At 37.5% G+C, this 19,537-nt stretch overlaps 1 protein-coding gene across 1 annotated transcript in view; it reads left to right on the top strand.

The window, feature by feature from the left end:
* Positions 1–19,537, top strand: part of AGPS (alkylglycerone phosphate synthase) — a 53,115-nt gene that overhangs the window by 28,345 nt on the left and 5,233 nt on the right. The window contains exons 10-19 of the mRNA XM_042040525.1: positions 790–898; positions 1,323–1,450; positions 4,067–4,118; positions 6,343–6,419; positions 7,591–7,703; positions 9,239–9,308; positions 10,247–10,308; positions 12,085–12,174; positions 12,567–12,666; positions 14,361–14,418. Coding sequence (XP_041896459.1) covers positions 790–898; positions 1,323–1,450; positions 4,067–4,118; positions 6,343–6,419; positions 7,591–7,703; positions 9,239–9,308; positions 10,247–10,308; positions 12,085–12,174; positions 12,567–12,666; positions 14,361–14,418 — 859 coding nt within the window. The remainder of the gene's footprint in view (positions 1–789; positions 899–1,322; positions 1,451–4,066; positions 4,119–6,342; positions 6,420–7,590; positions 7,704–9,238; positions 9,309–10,246; positions 10,309–12,084; positions 12,175–12,566; positions 12,667–14,360; positions 14,419–19,537) is intronic.

Here is a 19,537-nt window from a genome sequence, read left to right on the forward strand (position 1 = left end):
TTCATAAATTGCATATAGTGAAAATTACTGAGCTACCTGTGCTTGGAAGTTTTAAAGCCATTAGCTGAAATTCAGTAATTTTTGCTTCATTTAAAGGTGCCACTAAAGAAAAGCTGAAGCTCTGCCCTTCCTTGGTATAAAATAGAGGATTGAATTGAATAGAGGATTAATAAAATCCCACATGTGGGCTCTATTGCATGTGCCTGAATAAAGCTGGAAGCAGTAACACTGGAAAATATTTTCTAAAAAGTAACTGTCTAGCCCTACACATGTGTCAGTCTAATGGCAGCTTTTATATTGATAATCCATTTCACACAGTTACTTCTGTCTTTCTTCCTAATTAAAATATTTCTGTAGCAATCAATGACTGAATTACAGTAGCTTTATCAAGCAGCAGTTCTAAAGCAAAACTTAAGCAAAGCTTAAACTTAACCTCACTTTTTTCCTCTGTAGTATGATGTATGTTCTGGATTAAAATCCTGGTATATATAAAGTTCTATCTGTGAAGTTCTACACGGAGAAGCAAAACAGTTTTAACTGGTATTGCCTGCATGTAGCCAACAGCTGATAAGATTTGTCATAGAATGCAAACAATCTGTTGTGTGGGGAAACCATGCTGTGTTAAAATAATTGTTGGTAACAGTCCACGGATTCATGGGATTGCCTACAGAATGTCTAAAATCTATAAAGCCAAACTGTATCAAACTTCATGTGTTTTGTAGAAAATAAATATAGTAAAAATCTGTGCTTAATGCTAGTATTTATAGTCATTGCACTTTGTTTAAACAGGTGATTCATATAAAAATGGTAACTCCTAGAGGAATAGTAGAAAAAAACTGTCAAGTACCTCGCATGTCAACGGGACCTGATATCCATCACTTCATTATGGGATCTGAAGGTATAAACAGAGTAATTTCTCATACTGCATCTTAATTCAGCTTCTGTAATGGCTTGGTTATTTGAGCATCTTTAATGCTGTGGCTTCCAGTGTATTGATAGGTGGCATTGTGCAGGCATGAATTTCCTGCGTTAGGATAATACATTGAGACCTTAATTAGGACTGTGAAGTTGCAGCTTTTAACCGTGCTTTAAATGGACCTGTGGAGTCAGCCTACAAGTCTAGTAACAAAGATCATGATTTAGAGAATATTTTGTAAAAATTCTCCATGTAAAAAGTGAGGAGTAAATCACCTGCTACTGCAAACTGAATTTTTGGGATTTCTGATTTATGTTAACTTACAACATTCTGATAGATGTTAAGTTGGGTATCTTGCAGGAAGTTATCTTGAAACATTTTGCTCAATTCTTCTTTTCTCCTGAAGGAACTCTTGGAGTGGTTACTGAAGTTACGATAAAGATTCGCCCGGTCCCTGAATACCAGAAGTACGGCTCTGTGGTCTTCCCCAACTTTGAGCGAGGGGTGGCCTGCTTGAGGGAGGTGGCAAAGCAGGTAAAGAAAAGCTGGATGTTGCCTTCACTCAGAGACACGGATTCTAGCAGTAGGAGGGTGTATTGATAGTTCAGTATTTCTGGCAGTTGATAACCAGGAATTTGAGTAGGAATCTCATAAGCATGCATGGTCCATGAAATACAGGGTATGGGCCATGAGGATTTTGGAAATTACGCAGTTGAGGACTGAGCACATTATGACTTTTCTTGGTATTCTGAGCCAAAACATGGACAAGCCTTTTAATGGCTTGCTTCCGTGGGAGTTGTTTTCATATTGCAGCCTGAAAAATTCAGCTTTGTATCTCCTTAAGCTGAGAACTTTACCCTCAGAATAATTAGGACTGTGTAAAAGGGACCAGTGTTGACAGGAATTGAGTTGAAGCATACATATAAAAGGCAGTTGAATTTATGGCTTTGAAGTGGTAAAGGAACAAAAGGAATGCAGTGGAAGGATATGGCCTGTATTTAGAAATCAGTGCCTGGAGCACAGTGACATGGACAGGTGAGATGGATATTTCCAGGTGGAGTTGTGCTTACACTGTAGTATTTAGCGAATAGTGCAGTCAGATGGTTTCAGGCAGAGAAGTACATAGGTATCCAAGTTCTATAATAGTTTTCCTCAAGGCTGTGCTTCCAAACAAATCTTACTCTGGTTAGCCTCTTTCTCCACTGACTAACTTTGCTTTGCTCTGTGCAAAACATACCAAATTGTGTATATGAACAGTAGAATGTACCCTGAATTGCGAAAATAATTTCAGAAATGTTTTAATTAATGCCAAACTAAACACAGCTTCACATTTTTTCCAGTGATTGGTCTAAATTAATGGCTTAATGTTCCAAGCCAGATGTTCAAACTGGTATGTGAATGACATGTATATGCTAGTCAGCAGCACTTGCCAGTTTTTCTGTTGTGCTTCTACTGCTGGTGCTTGTCCTTCTTGTTAAAGGTACCAAAGCAGACTTTTTGGGAATGCTTAATCATTTGGCTGATCAACGTTTAAAATCAATTAAGGAACTCATGTCTTTTTCCTGTCCATGGGCTTAGTTAGAGAGGGAAAAAAGAGGCACTATTTGCCACTTAATGTTGCTCCATTTCTAAGCTTCTGTTGCTGCTGCTGCTGTTTCACTGCTTACTTGAGCCTGAACTACTTATTATTCTTCTCTTCTGTTGCCCCTCGCATTAATCTCAATAGTAATTACAATGATTGCTTTCAGAAAAGCTCCTTCTTTTATGTATCAGTCCACTTAAATGTAAGAATAATCAACCTGCAGGTTGTGGGTGGGTTGGTCTCATTTAAAACCACTCCCACAGTCTCTTCTGTTGACCTGCCTGTCAAGCTCTCTTAGTTCTTCATGTTCTTTCTTCCTCTTGTGTGACCAAATACATGCTAATGATACTGTGAAGGGTGAACATGTCAAATGATGTGGAAGAGGAGTACTTCCATATCCATGTGATTAGATGATGACTAGCCTAAAATTCAGACTTTGTCATATGCCTCTGGCCATACATTTCAGTATAACTGGACATGACCATCAGAAGTTATATGATGTAGGCATATGCATGACCAGAAACTTACCTAACTGAAGGCAGCTGTTCTTACAGTTTTTGAGATTTCTGTACAGTGCAGAATCTAGACCCAAGTACAGATTTTAATTGCAGTCTGATGGCAGAGCATGAGTGTACTGGGTCTAGCCAGGATGGAGTGAACTTTCTTCATAGCAGCATGTGTGGTGTTAGCTTCTGTACTTGTAACCAAAACAGTGTTAACACACCAGTGTTTTAGTTATTGCTAAACAATGTGTACACAATGTCAAGGCTTTTTCTGTTTCTCCCTCTCTTCCCACCAAGTATGTTGGGAGCAGATAAGAGGCTGGGAGGGTACACAGTTGGGACAACTGACCCAAACTGACCAAAGGCAGATAGCATATAATGTCATGATCATAAATAAAACTAGAGGGGGGAGTTTCCTGGGGATTGCCATTGCTTGAAGACTGGCTGGATGTTGGTCAGCTGATGGTAATTGGTTGCTTTTTGCATCATGCTTTTGTGGGTTTTTTTCTCATTTTGTTTACCAAGATGTTTTCATCTCAACCCATGTGTTTTTCTACTTTTGTCCTCCTGATGTTTCTTCCCCATCCCACTGGGAAGGGGGCTGAGTGAGCAGCTGTGTTGTGCTCAGCTGCATGCCAGAGTGACCCTCAACAATTAAACTTTTTCAGTGGATTTTTATTGTGTGTATCTCTGATTACACAGAAACATAAGCTTGATGTATTAAAAAAGTGTACTATCTTTAGTGCATGTGCCGTTTTAGAAAAACACTCAAAATTTGAAGATCAAAGTTTTTGAACTATTACTGTGTTGGCTTGATGTTAAACTGAGAATTCTCAATGCCTTATATCTAGACATACTTAGTAGATGTTGCTATACAAGTGAAAACAAGCTTTCAATGAAAACCCCCTTTCAATGATGATGATGGCCAGAGGTCTCTGGTATCAAAGTGTGCTTTCTTTTATGCTATTTTAAAATGCAAATTTGATTGTAATGAATTTTAAAACCAACTATGTACATAATCTTTTTATTCTTCCCCCCTTTTATTCCCCTAACTTCGCCTCCAAGAGATGTGCTCCTGCTTCAATTCGCCTTGTTGACAATGCACAGTTTCAGTTTGGTAAGTATGTAGCTCATCGTGGAGTGTCACTTGTTTCCAAGGGGTTTTTGGTAGCCTGAGTCTGTTCTGGGTAGTAATTCTTTTGCTCAAATCTAGACAGAGAGCAGTGAACCTAGAGTTCAAACTCCGGATAGTGCCATAATATGTGGTTTCAGAAACAGAAGCCTGTCTTTGAGGAAGCAGTATCAACTACTTGAGTCAGGATAGAGCCATGCTCTGCGTATAAATACATGAGATGAGTTTTCTGCTATGTTTCCTTTCTTGACATTTAGTCTATTGGTGAAATTGAAATTCTGAAGTCACTTCCTCTATTTTGCTGTAAAGGAGCAGAGATCTAGTTTTAAAATATAGTACTTGAAACATTCTCTTCCCAAGAGTATTAATGAGAAATTGGATAGGAAAAAAAAAATCAGAATGCCAGCACCTTATTTTCAAGGTAAGTGGGTTGATTCCTTTAAATTTCATGAAAGCATCTCAACAGATTCCTTAGAAGTAGTAGGTTTTTTGAAAATATTCTGATGTGATGATGTTTGATTGGGTGGTAGAGAGGCAATGATATTTTTGCAAAGTGATCTGTCTGTTTTCAAGAAAAGAGCAGATGTTGTAAATGCTGTAACTGTGTGCAAATACATCTAAGCTGTGAGGCTTTAGGTATTGAAAGTCAGTGAAGGTACCAGAAGATTCCTGAAGACAAAAGATTTTGTAAAATTTCAGCTAGTTCAAACACCTAAATAGGACAATGTCAAACATGCAGAACAATCATTTCTCAGCAATTCTTAGGGAAAGCTGTTATTTTAAACTCTAGGAAATTTGGCAGAAGATATGTTCTGGCTCAAGACACTCTCATGGAGACCCTAAAGTTCCTCAACCCAAAAGCTAATAGCTTGCAGAACTTGCTGAGACCATGCTGTTTTGGTACCCAGAAGATGAAAATGGGAAGTGTGACTGACCTTGAAAATCTCTATTTTAATAGCACTTCAACAAGTCAGAATTTCTGAAAGTTCTTTTGCACAGAAGCCTCAGTGATGAATCTCAACTTCAAATGGCATTAATATAATGGTGTTGAGAAAGCTGGACTTCATTTTTCAAACCAAGGAAATTGTCTTTTGTAAGACCTGAGATGCCCAGCAAGCCTTGCTGCTTGCTTTGCTCACTCTTTTGTGTTACACTGTTCTGCTCAGACATGTGCAACAGAAGGCAGATGCATTTCTTTTTCTTTCTTTTTTATTTGGGAAGCACAATTTGACCAATTACAACCTGTAAACATAGTTTCAGGTGTGTCAATATCGATTTTTCTTGTAGTCATTATGAAGTAAATTTTTAGATTGTGGTTTAATAAATTCATGTCCTTTCATGATTTCTGTGTGCTTACTGAAGTGTGCTTGTAGGTGTACTCCTTGGGGTTTGTATCTGCAGAGAGAGTCCCCCTTTGCTGAAGAGGAAGGAAGAGTAGTCAGTTGTTGAGGTTCATGTGTTATTCAGGAGGAAATGCTTTGTGAAGTATTTTAGAAGGAAGTATGTAAATGGTGCATAACTTTTTATGAATTGGGCTCACAGCATGTAGGCCAGATGCCAGGCTGCTAAAGTGAAGCAGTAATGAGAGTTCAGAAGTTGTTTGTGACTGAAAACAATGGAACAAACAGTAAAAGACTTTCATCTCAAACCCAGTCCTGAGGCAGAGATGTTAATTTAACAGGCTCCAAGACACCATTTATATATCCTGGTAATTTTAGTTCCCCGTTTGTCATTAAGGAAGCAATTACTAGCTTTATGTAGAAAGCTTCACACAAGTGGTGTAACTGTTAAGGAAAAAATTGCTTAACTCCTACCTTGCACCATTTTTAGCTGTTTGTTTCAGTGGTTTTGGTATAACTTTAAAAAAAGTCACTGATTTTTGCTTAGTTTTGAGGTATAAAAACTAATGAAGTGCTCTCTTAAAAATTTTCCACGTGCCATAGGCTTGTGAAATCTAAACTAAGGCAGCCTTAATTAAAGTGTCAAATATTTGTGCACAGTTGTACATATGTCTTCAAAAAATTAATGAAACCTTTTCCTAAATAATGTTCTAAATGAGTAGAGAGAATTCTCTTTAATTTTGATAATCAAAGTGCTCCAAGCAATTCTAGTAATTTTGACTACCAAGCCATTTTTTATTTGCCCCTTGAAGTAAGAATCTTAAAAGCACTGTTTGCCTTAATGTGCCTTTTTCTGCTTTTTGCCAAAGGTCATGCTCTTAAACCACAAGTTGCTTCCATTTTTACATCATTTTTGGATGGACTGAAAAAATTCTACATCACAAAGGTAATTTTGGGGTTTTTAACATTGGTTTGAATTTTGTGTGCTATTCATAAAATTCAAGATTTTTTGGTAAACTGCTTCTAGTGCAGCTGAGTTTGGGTGTAACTGATACTGCAGTGTGAGAACTTGAGGTTCTAAAGGTGGTTTAATTCAAATGAGATTGTGTTTGAGGAGTTAATCCAAGAGAGCTATTGTCACTGGTCATACCTGTACAAGAGATTATTGTGCCTTGTCTAACAGTAACTTGGTGGCAGGGGAAGACTGGAACCAGTTTACCCAGCTTGCAGACCAGTGATCATCAGTTAATAGTGATGGAGCAAGGCCAACACTATACTATGTTTTTATCTTCCTAGATTTTGTCAAGGCATGATCTACCTTGTTATTACAGTGAGCTAGAATTTTGCAAGATCCTCTAGATATTTGGCTGATTTGCCCATATAAATTGGTTTTTTGTCTTTCTGAAATTCATTCCTTTTTAACCTACAATTATTTGGTGCTAAAATGATGTCACCTCGGCACATAATTTTTTGTATTAAATAGTTTGTCTTATTATTGATTTTTTCCTCCAAATTAGCTAACTGGAGGGTTCCTGCAAGTATGGGTATTCAAATGTAGAAAATTTCATTATCTTCCACAAGTGGGCTTACTTTTGGAAGGCAGTGAATAGTGTTGATTCTGCTGCTTTTTCTTGGACTATTGAAGTGGTAAACAACATATGTCTTGGGACTTCTTTTGTTAGGGAATACATATTTGGTTTAGAGATAGCCGAGAAGTTTTTCCTTCCCTCCACATTCGTGGTGGTCATAATCTTCTTCCTGCTTTTACAGTTGATAGGAATAGTTGATAGAAGATAAATGTCTCTATTGCTCAAAGCATTTAAGACCTGGTTTTTTCTACAGCATAGGTAGACAGCTGTTATGTCTATCCTGCTTTTTAACAGGAAGAAAGAGGTGACAGATAATTTCTGTTATTTCAGTTGACCTGTCCTGTCAAGGAAAAACTTAAGTGTTTGGGGAGTAAATTTCTGAAAGATTTTTTTTTTGCCAAGCATTCCTCTTAATTGCAGCAACACTTACTGACCAGGGCACGTGCCATGTGTTTGAAAAGTAAAAACTTGTTCCTTGTGTTCTACCACATAGACTGTGACTAATGGAAAGTTTGTCTCTCTTTGCAGTTTAAAGGATTTGATCCCAACATACTGTGTGTAGCTACCTTGCTCTTTGAGGGTGACAGAGAGAAGGTTCTTCAGCATGAAAAGCAAGTCTATGATATTGCCACCAAGTTTGGGTATGCTTTTCAAAGAACATTTTCAATGTGAAGCTGAGAATGAACTGTCCAGGGAAAAATTGGCCTACCATATTTTTGTAGTGGTTACTGTACGGATATGTTCTCAATTTACTAGTTTGAAGTGTCAGCAATCAATTAGCTACTGAATATTCCCTTTGATACACATGGCTTGTACTAACTCTTAGGTAACTTTACTGAAAAACTTCAGCTGACTGTGTATTGCAGAAGAATATTTTAGTAAATATAGAATGGATGTTATTAAAGTGGAAAGTAGCCCTTTTAATTGCTTACAGGCATGGAAGCAGCTTGTTTTGCAGTACTAGACTATATTTTAACTACAGAAAGGGAGACAAAATCATAAGGGTGGTATTAAATTTTTGCAGAGTTCATGTGAGTTTACAAATACAAGAAACTTCTTTGGTTTAAAGAGTGCAGTGATTTTCTGTCCCACAAAGGGACAGAAAACACTCATTGAAGTGGCAGGCTGAGTAATGATCAGGCAGTTTCTTTCCTCCTGCTTTGATTAAGTGTGATTGATGAAAACCATCATTAAAACTGTGATTTGTCAAGAATGTACTGTTATTGCTAATATTAGTCTCAGCTATTCAAATATACATATAAGTTTTATCCATTTCAAGGTTATAGTTTCTGAAATTTGTGCTTTTGTTGTGCTTTCATTCTATTACTTGAACTGTGAATCGTTTTGTATTTTGGTATTTCAGGATGGTGATGTATTGATAAGGGGGGAAACTTCACTGTTAGATCCACTAGAAGATGGTGCTGTCTGTGCTGTTTTATTAAGGCTATTAGTGAAGCGTTTAACAGTGTAACCTGGTTTAAAATGCTAAACCATTTAATGGCTTTATAGTATAAAATACTTTAATTCTATGCTTCTTCAGGGTGTCTGATTTCACATGCACCCCCACACCTCCCTCTCTCAGATTTATGGGAGCTTGTAGGAAGACTGATTCCAGATGCATAGCACTTTCTTGTTCTTAGAAACCAATAGTTAAAACAAATGCTTTCATCATGATCCTTGATAGACTAGTGAAAGCAAGGCTTCCTTTTTCTTTAGTGCTATGTCTTTTGTGTCTTTTTTTAATTCATTCAGATCTCTTACGCTTTGGCGATCTTAAGTCTTGGGGTCTCATGACCTGTGAGCATACAAGTACACAAATTCAACATGCTTAGAAATGTAGTTACCCATGTTCCTGTAAATTAATATCCGGGATGTACTGTGTCTACTTGTGTTTCTCCACTCTTTTATGAGTTTTGAAGGCTGTTATTTTAAGATCACATCAAATATTTTAAGTTGATCTCCCGGTTATGGACTGAAAAGAGAAATGAATAAAGGTCTGGTCTGAAGTAACTTCCGATTTCTATTGAAGAGATCTTACTATTAACAAGCTCTATTTTAATACAGCTTAGGCAGCTAAACTTGCACATACTTTTAATAATCAAAGTTATTTTATAAATATTTTTGTAAACTGGTGACTAATTGGGTGGAAAATTAATTAAATTCTTGTAAATTGCAGTGGCTTGGCAGCAGGAGAAGATAATGGACAGAGAGGATACATGCTGACATTTGTCATCGCTTACCTTCGGGTAGGTCAGCTTTTGTCTGTCTGCTGAAACTTCTGTTAATTAATGTAACAAAACATAGAGATGTTTCTTTGAAGATGCTTTCTCTGAAATCTGAGTGCAGCCTTCCTTGGATGATATCGCAGACTTCTCCCAGGGCTTGTATCTCTTCCGTTTCTGAGCAGTGATTATTCATGGAATTTCATCTGCAAAACACCATATAGACATTATTTATGTTCTTGTTAAGAAAATAGCTTCTTATAAAGGGTAGGGAGAATTAGATTGAAGAATCCACAGGTTGAATGAAATCAGGGGTTTGGAGTGTACTTGAAAAGCTCATGTGTTCACTTGTCTTTTTAGTCTTCTTTGGAGATCTGCTTATGACTGTGCTTTAAATCCGAATTCCAAGACAACAGACTTTTAGTCTAAACTGCTGCAGCTGTTCTTATGAATTTTAGTCTTACTGTTTGAGATTTTATTTTTCAGAACAATATGCACATCCTGAGTGCTTGATTTGTTGGGGACAAATCACTGAATCTCCCTTTATTTCAGCAGGCTATGTGTAAGATGGGCAGATGTTTGTCTTTTTTCTATCTAGATAGCAACTACATTCCAAAAAAAATATTTCTACTAGGTGTTATACCGATTAGCACAGTGAAGCACTTGGTTTGATATTATAGTGATACAAATATTTGATTAGTGTAGATGTACTGACAGTCTGACAAGTTGTCTCATTGTAGCCATGACATCAAAATGTTTGTCATCTTTGTCTTTTAAGAGCTTCCCTATTTCCATAATAATAAACTTATGTCACTGGGACATATGATGGTTTTGCTAAATTAGAATATCTGTTTTTCTCCTGCAAACTAAAACGTTGTTCAACTGTTAGCTGTATAGCATACACTGGAATCCCAGATGCTGATGCTGAATGTTACTAATAATTTCCTTATTCTTTTTATTAGGACCTGGGCCTGGATTACTATGTAATAGGAGAGTCATTTGAGACGTCTGTTCCTTGGGATAGGTAAACTGTGATTACTCTTAAGAATTTCTTAAAACTTGATTTCATTCAAATTATTCCTAACTCGTGTTTGCTCATGAGGATGCTTAATTTAGGCCTTGTGTGTATTGGATGCACCCTGACATACCTCAAGTCTTGCAGCTGTGTGTTCTTGCTAAAGTTGCTGATAAATTACATACCAGGATTTTGTAAATGCAATGTAACAAGTATTCAGTAACATTTCTTCTTAGGTTAGCTTACTGTAACAAATTTAGGACTTGAAATTACCCTGTTTAGGAAGCAGGACATTGGTGACAATAACTGCAGTGGGTGATGAGCAGCCACGTGTGTGGGATCAGCAGTGTATTTCAAATGGATGAGTCTGTAGTGAAGATGAAAAAAATTAAGTATATTTAAATTACTTTTTTCTTTTTCCAGTAACGTAGGGAAATGAAAACTGAAAAGGTAACTTTTGCCCAAGATTGAGATCTTTTTCCTAAAATTGTTCTATCTGTTAGCTATGGTTGAGAAACATTTGGCCACAACAGAGTTTAATATACAGAATCATTTCGGATGCTCCTGTCCATTTGGTAAGCCAGAAATCTCTTAAGTAGGATCTAAGGTGATTTGAATCAAAGCTTTACAGTATTCAGTGCAAAGTATGATGACTTAAGCTGGCAAGCCTATGCTCTTGCTATTAAATTTAGTGGCAATGGTAAATTCCTGCCCATTTGAAATTGGCAAAGTATCCTAACTGCGTAGAAGAAATCTGAGGACAATTTAAAAGCAAAAGTGCTCCTTATTTTACTTTAGCTTTATAGATTTTGAAGCATGCTAGCTGCTTAGTCACCAATTTGTTTTGCCTCTCCCTCATTTCAGAAGACACTGAATTTTTACTTAAGAACTTAAGAAAGTACTTAAAATTGTTGTCACCAAAGCAAATGCTTTGAAAACCTTTTTCTGCTTTGACTTGTAAGAACCATGTAACTTTCCATAAACTGATTAACTTGTTCTTGATGGGTAGCAGATACTTGAATAAAATATTTAGTTGACTTTCTTATTCACTAAATGGTTAAATTCTCTTGTGTTCTGTGAATCTTTAATGTAGTTTTAAATCTGTGTAAAACATCTTAATCTGAATTATAGCACTGCAGACCTTTGTAGGAGAATGTATAACTGAAGAAATGGTAATTTGAAAAACAGTGATTTCTTTTGGTTGCTTTAGCAGTTTGTTTGTCCTAGAAGACTTTTAATAAAAAGCAGAACAAGTATGGCTTATGTAAAGGTCTAACAGCTCTTTGCCATATTAGAATTAAAGCGTTTCAAGCTGGCACAGTAGTGCACAGCTGAAGGATCTCCAGTTTTGGTCTTGCAGCAAAACAAAGGTATGAGGTTAGCGGAGTTTGCCAGACCTTTGAGTTCTCCAGCTTTCTCCTGTGTTTGTTAACTACTCTGCCAAAACTTTGAGGCTGTTTTGCTAAGAAAGCAAAGACATTCAGAAGTAGGTAATCTCCTTTTTTTTTTTTTGAGCACTTTTGACACCTCTTCCTTATGAAAAAGAGCTTTTAGGTTCTCTGTTTCTGAGTAAACTTGCTGTCAGGAGAAGTGCAGAAAAAGCAGTGTAGTCTTGATGATTACTATTCTTAGAACATAGTCTAAGCTAGTTAACGCTGATTTAGAAGGTCGTCTTACACTGTATTAGATTATGCTTTTAAAAAAGGTTGCTGAAGTTTTTTTTTTTTAGAAGTTGTATAAAATCACATACTAAGATTTTATATTTTAACGAGTTTCCCATTACAGGGTTTTGGACCTTTGCAGAAATGTAAAGGAAAGGATAGTAAGAGAATGCAAAGAAAAGGGTGTTCAGTTTGCTCCTCTTTCCACCTGTAGGTAAGCTGTGCAATAATCTAAATATTTTTTCTTGAATCCTTGTTTAGTAAGAGATCTAGTGATGATATTACAAATACTAGTGGCCATGACCTTCCTCTTGAACCTGCAAATGGATTACATGTAAGAGTGGGGAATTCAAGGGATTGGTAGCAATTGCTTAGGCTTTAAACTCTTGCTTATATGGACAAGAGTCAAGTGTAATGACTTAAGAGCTTCAACATTCAAAGTCATAGCATTGAGTTGCTCATGGATTATGAGCAAAAAGGATAAAAAAAAAATTTAATAAGATGCTATCCCTTTGAATAAGAGAAATAATCTTACGAATTTTATAATGTCACAGTGGTTGGCTTAATGTCATAAAGCTTTGTTTGTAATGCAGTTCTCTTCAACAGGGTGACACAGACTTATGATGCAGGTGCATGTGTCTACTTCTACTTTGCCTTTAACTACAGAGGAATTAGTGATCCTATTCATGTCTATGAACAAATTGAGGTAATGTATACAAAATGCAACAATAGATAAAGGGGGAAAAGCTGATGACTTGTATTATATTCTGAACCTGTTGGCCAAGCTTACTGAGTTTTGCAGGAAAGATCTCACAAGTCTGTCCGTAAAGCTTTGATCATTACTGGTAATAAGAGGTACATGTTAATAGTTCATCAAGTAGAGAAAAGACTACCAGGTGACTGTTTTAGATATCAGTAAATCAACAGTTCTGACTGAAATATAGGAGAGCTTGACCTGGAGTTTCTTGGATGGCAGAAACTTCAAACCTTAAGCCCCAAATCCATGGGAAACTAGTCTTCCTCAGTTCTGTTATTTACAAAGCTACTTCTTCTGCTTAATACTCAGTCTGTAAGATGCATGGTAAAACTATCAAGATCATCCCTTATTAATAGTGCTGCACGTGGAGAATAAGGAATGGGAGTGTCTCATGCTATTTCTGTTAGGCCCAGATAAGCACTGGTCTAAGTCCAGTCTGTTAGGCCAGTTGCAAGCTGCTTCAGCATTGGCAAAGAAGCTCTGCAATAATTCTGCTTTAACACTTTGGTTGATGAAACACTGTACTTGCCTAGTTAGGGGAAACTAATATCCTTGTTACCTTGAAGACATAATTCTTAGAAAGACTATGGCCAAACTGCCTTTTGTCCTACCTTCTGGTTCCTATGCTCAAACTTCAGCACCAGTAAATTGCTAACAGGACTGTGGAGAAATAGTATTTATAACTAGGATATCATTCTTCTCATGCTTATTCTTTAGAAATTTCTCTTGAGTTTAGCAAGCAGATGCAAAGTTTTACCTACAAGTTCAAAGGCTTCCATGCCTGTTGCATGTAGGGCACTGAAGAATGTAATACTTGAGTGTTTATTTAATGAAACTGTACTAATACCTAGATATTACTTTTACTGGAGTTAATGTGATGACCTGGATGCGCATCTTCCATTGTAGTGACTAAATTTGACCTAACAAAGAGAATTTGCTGACCAAGTATATGTACTCTATGGCAGACTGAAAGAAATCTCTTAACTGCATGGGTACAGTTATATATGTTATTCCTAAAAAAGTACACTCTTTTGAAAAAAAACATGTAGTGCTTGGGCTTAGAAAACTTTCATTGTTACACCTTTTAAGCTCTCTAACTATTGAGAGGTGAATGGCAAAGAAGATTCTACAACTTGAACATTAACATAAAAAAGTAAATTTTGTTTTCTGCCACAAACTACACTCGTGAAAGGATTGTCATTTGTAAAGTACCTCACTGCCTCAGCCAGGATCTTGGAGATCTTGGTTGAACTCTGATCTGAATAATGGTCGTGAATCACTCTGACGACCCTGTTTTCACACTTCTTTATTGAGACTTAATCATCTTCCAAATGAGAACCCCAGCTGCTGGACTATTTAAGTTTTGGCAAAGGGAAAGTGATCCAGAATATTCTATTGTTGAGTAATAAATTCGTTACAAGCGATGCCATTTGAAATGTCTTGGCTTTCATAATGTTTATTTAGAAGACTCTTACTTACCTTTATCTGCAGACTTGAACTATAATGTTTACCTATATAGTGTACCCTAATTACTTTAGAAACTTTTCATACACCTGTGTGTATGAGTGCGATAGCAAGCATTTAATGAAATCTAAAAATCTTGTGCATTTTCTGTTGAATAAATACATATCTTTCAAATTTAGAGGGCTGCTAGAGAAGAAATACTTGCCAATGGAGGAAGTCTTTCACATCACCATGGAGGTAATATTCTCAGTCTAATATTAGTCTCTTTGATACTGCTAAATATTCATGAGTACATAAAATAATTTGTAGTAGAACTCTGAAAAGTATTTTGCGGCATTAACAGAAATTCCTGGGGGCGGTCGAGGGGAAAGGAGATCTCCTGGCATTTTATGTAGAAATTTCTCACTCTTTTTCCAGTTTGTTCAGTTTGTCTTAAGCAACTTCTGCTGATCCTTGGGCAGATAAATATTCAGCTACAAAGACTTCAAATGGGAGTTTCAGAGTTTTAAGACAGTTTTGTGGCCCCTGTGTCTTTGTGAATGCTGTTAGCCCAAATTCTAGAGCACTTAGGCAAAGTGTCTGAATGAAAGAGCCAGTGACTTTAAACTGGACTGTGTTGCAATCTACCATTTGTTGCATAATTGATGTTAAGTAAGTGTTGACATTACTGGTCTGCTGTCTGATAAGTTCTAGTTATCTAGTTTCCTCTCTTGGAGTTTGGGAATTACTTGCCCTGTATTACTAGCATCTTCGCAAGGTATTTTCTGCTTTAATATTAAGAACCAATGTAATGTATAAATGATACTTCCTATACCTGATGCTTTACATATGCTTTTCCCACCTACATGGATAGCCTAATTTGATTGCATGTGCCCTATGTAATGCTGTAACCTTGGATGTCAGGAAGACTTGTGAAGTCAGTATGATTTGTGCAGCTATCTTCTTGAAACTGGTTATCTTAATGCATTTCTTTTCTCTGCTCTCGTGGGACATTGCCTGGTCACAGATATAAGAGCAAAGAAGAAGGGTAATGGTTTAAAACTAGAGAAAAACTTTGTCATTCTAAAAGTTCTATGTGGGGAAAAAAACTAAGGGCAGAAGTTGTACTTTGAAACAGTCAGTGACTTCCTAGACTTGAAAATTTTAGCTAGGGCTGTTTTCAGGCATCCTGCTTTGTGATGGAAACTGAAATGGACCTGGCTTTAGCAATATCAGGATATTGAAGGATGTGTAGGTAATAATATGAGTGAAAAGGTTTCAGTATTTTTTGTTTGATATGCTTTTATGGTCCTCTGATTAAATCTTTAATATGGTGGTGTAGTGGACCTGTCAATTCTCACACACTAGATGTGGAATTAGCCCCATGATGTACTCTCCTGCTTTCCCTGCTGTGGCAGCTCTATTTTACTGTGACTAGCATTTCATCCATTAACTTGCATGCAGCTGGAGCTTGTCACACATTTGGATGTATTTGCCCTCAGCATATAAAAACCTTGCTTACAGCATGTGTCGAACAAGAAAAAAAACTATTCTATAGCATTTCAAACCCTTGCACACTTGAACTTTGTGACTCCACAGCTATGGAAATGGGGTTTCTGTTTGTATACTCCTGTTGTTTGCATGACTGCCTCTGATACTGATACATATTTTCCACTTTGAGTGGTTTTGTCTGGCATTGTGTTCAATATTCAAGATGAATTTTTTCCAGTTCTTAGTAGATGTGCTGCTGAAAATTAGCCTAATATTGTCAGTTTTATTTACTGACCTTCAGGCCTTGTCACTCTTAGTACTGCCTGGTCTATTGTGTGGTGTAAAAGAAAATCCTGGTGCAATTTCCTTTGGTGTTTGTCTTGTAATTGTGATTAATAACAGTTGTTTTCACTATCTGGAAACAGACAGGCTGATTTGCCTGCGTACAATCACACTGTGATAAATGGAGCTATTTTAACTCTGGGGTTGTGTATCAAAGAAAACAGATGTAGTCTGGGACTTGAGGCTATAGGAAATACAAAGCCTGCTTAAGTCAATCTTCATATACTCCTTGAGTGAAGAAATGGTCATATATGGCAGTTCGGGTTGTGTAAATCTCTAAATTGCTTTACATCTGGGGAGGTACAGACTGCAGGTAGGTACACAGCTGCAGTCCACCGTGAAAACTGAAATCATGGTACTTTGAACTATAGGAAGAGTAGCTTGAGGAGGACTTTACTGTGGATGCATCTTCCTTTCCCCCGACCCCCCCATTACAGCTGTCACCCTGCCTTGACTGTGTCCTGTGCTCAGAAAGGGATATTGCACATCTTCAAGCACAGCGTTGATCCTTCTGCTTTTCTGGGCACTGGGTATCTTCAGATTTGAGAATCACGTAAGTAAGGTTGCTAGAGAGCCATAGATAGTGTTTGCAAACTTAGCATTTAAAAAGCAGCATTAGGAATGACAATTTCTTGTAGATAAAAGTTTAAATTTAGATAAATAATTATTCTAATAATTTATGGCAAGCCCTAAAAACACCTGTATGATGTGTCACACCTTTCATTCTTGAATCTTTTTCATAAAACATGCCTTTTTTTGTATGCGTGAAATAACATGTGCTGAGGAAATATCAGTAGGTATGACTGGTGTATAAATACCACTATAACCCCTTTGGGGTAGAGCATCAGAAAGGGAGAAGGTTGGGTTTGTGCCTAATCCCTTTCATATTACTGAGCTAAGAACCCATGTAAAACTAAAGAACAGTGTAAAAAGTAATGATGCATTGCTTCCCTTTGAGGGACTGTTTTAACTACAACTGGTGGCTTAAGGAAACAATTATCAGATTGTGGGGTTGAGGAAAATAGCCCCATTTAGCCACTTAACATAATAGAAGTAATTTTCTTCTACTTTGTAAACAACTGGCTGGAATAAACGTTAACCAGGTAGCCCACGCTGCACAGGCTTAGCTATAGTATCAGTGGCAGTTTATATAGGAAAACAAAAAATAAGAAAAAATCCCACAACACTAAAAACCCAAGCAAAACCCCCAAAACAAAACAAAGGAAAAAACAAACCTTACACCTTACCTGCATTCAATTACGTTTGACATTGCAGCTCTTTGGCATTAAGAGGCTGTGGCTTAAGCTATAAACTGCAGTCATTAACCCAGACAAACTACAAAATCTGATATTATAAAGTTCTTTTATGAGGGGGGATTGAACACATTCTCTTCTCTTCTACACAAGGGAAAAAAAATCTTCTACTCTTAGGTTAAGTATACTAGAGCTTGCTCTACTCATCAGAATGAGTTGAAACTGTAATATTTGTTAGACATGGAGTAATCTCATGTGAAATAATACAATAACACAATTGTATTTTCCTCCTTGGTCTGCTGACAGTGTTAATAGAATAGTCATCTTCAGTGCCTTTTCAAAAAAAAAATAGAAAAGGAACAGACCTCCTGATTCATCAACACAGAACTTGAACATATTTAAGCTGTTTAAGATACCAAGTAAAATATGCGAAGTGTTATGGTGATGGTAAGTGTTAATTATTTAGTAGACTTGGCATACGCTGGTCCAGTGAACTCCAGTGCTGCCATGTTTTTACATTACTGCACTGACCTTGCTCAGTATTGCAGAGTTCTCCCTGGAAGAGTAATAGCTTTTTAAGCAGTTTATAAGGGCAGGGAGCTGCTTTCTGGAGGGACAGGTAGCTTCAGGAAGAGCATGCAACAGCTGGACCTGTAGGACCTGTCACTGCTGCTCCTTCCACAAAGCTATTGTTTTGCAGTAACTGACTCCTCAAGTTGAAAGGGCTGGAGCAGAGGAAGTACAATGTGCAGTGCCAGCAGAACCTACTTCCACTGGGACCACACGGTTCTATAAATCTGTTCTGCATGGGTGTAGAGTAATTCCTGGAATCAATCAGCTACATGAAAACTTTCCTTACAAGACTGTTCGTGTCTGCCCTGGTGCTTCATATTCCAAAAGTGAGAAAACCAATGGCTGCCTGCTGTTTGCTCACTCCATTTTTAGCAGCCAGACGTTTTGTAGCCATCCAGATGAATTTTTGAAGATGAGCAAGTGAAAAAGGGCAATGGAAAGATGAACAACTTTTCCAATGAGACCAGCATGGAGCAGCATGTATCAAAGCTGGGGAAAAGTTACTTAGTTTATATATTTCTCATTCATATGTGGACTAGAATGATGGATAAAAACCTAAAACTAAGGTTGGTGTTGGACTGTCTTTGGAGTAGCTACTGAACAAGCTCCTTGGCTTTCTGATCTGAAGTACCTTGTGTGAAGTAGGCTCTCTGCCATGCTGTGGGGTTTGTACTCAGTATAATAGGCTGGGGTTCAGATTGGAGGTTTCTGGCTTCCTAGTAGTGAATGTTTTCAGGCACTATTAGACTGCTCAGCACACCTCAGGAACAGGCCACTTGACACCTGTAAAACTTGAAAATTAATTCTCTCGTACCTCATCTTGGATAAATAAGATCACTGAATCACAGAATGGGTAGGATTGCAAGGGGCCACAATGGGTCATCTCGTCCAGTTTCCCTTCTCAGACAGGGCCATCCTAGAGCACCATTGCACAGGCTTGCATCCAGAAGGTTCTTGAATATCTCCAGTGAGAGACATTCCACACCCTCTGTGGGCAGTCTGTTCCAGTGCTTGGGCACCTGCAGAGTAAAGAAATTCTTCCTCATAGTTAGATGGAACTTCTGTGCCCATTGCCTCTTGTCCTTTTGCTTGGCACCACCAAGCAGAGCCTGGCTCCATCCTCTTTGACACTGTCCCTTCAGGTGCAAGATTAAGTGTCTTCAGAGGAAGAAGATGCAAGAAGGAAGGGCTGTGTTTGTTTCCAGTTGGGGCACAAGGATTGTGCATGTGATGGTGTGTATCGCTGAGTGGACAAGTAGTAACTTGCTATGCTAAGCTACTACAAATTGATTTGTTAATAATGTTATGATGTAGCATATAGAATCAGGGGGTTCTGATCTCATTTTTTGATTGAGAAAAGTATACAGTGCTAAAAGCCTGTAAGTGCTAGATGCTTGTATCAGTTCTGGTTCTGTGCAGTCTCCCATCAGTTCTAGGTAAATGCCATCATGTAGGGCTAAAACTCAAAAGTCTGCTTTCTCTAGGCTAGAAATGGGAAGTTGGTTTTCTGTAGTCTGTGATAAGATCAGGCTTAACTGAGACCTTCTTGTTAGGGGAGTTAAGGCCTCCTTGAGTGCAGAGCTGTTCTTTAGCTAGTCTAAGAGTAGAGGTAAGCAACTTTGTCACTTGGGATTGCTTTTATGTTCACAGAAACATCTTTTACTATTATGGCATTTTCTTCCTCCTTTTCCCTTCTTGTCCTTGAAGCCAACTGGGTT

Source organism: Corvus kubaryi, unplaced genomic scaffold (genome assembly GCF_017639235.1).
Source record: "Corvus kubaryi isolate FWS band 111438036 unplaced genomic scaffold, C.kubaryi_AGA036_p1.0 37396, whole genome shotgun sequence".
In the NCBI taxonomy this organism is placed as follows: domain Eukaryota; kingdom Metazoa; phylum Chordata; class Aves; order Passeriformes; family Corvidae; genus Corvus; species Corvus kubaryi.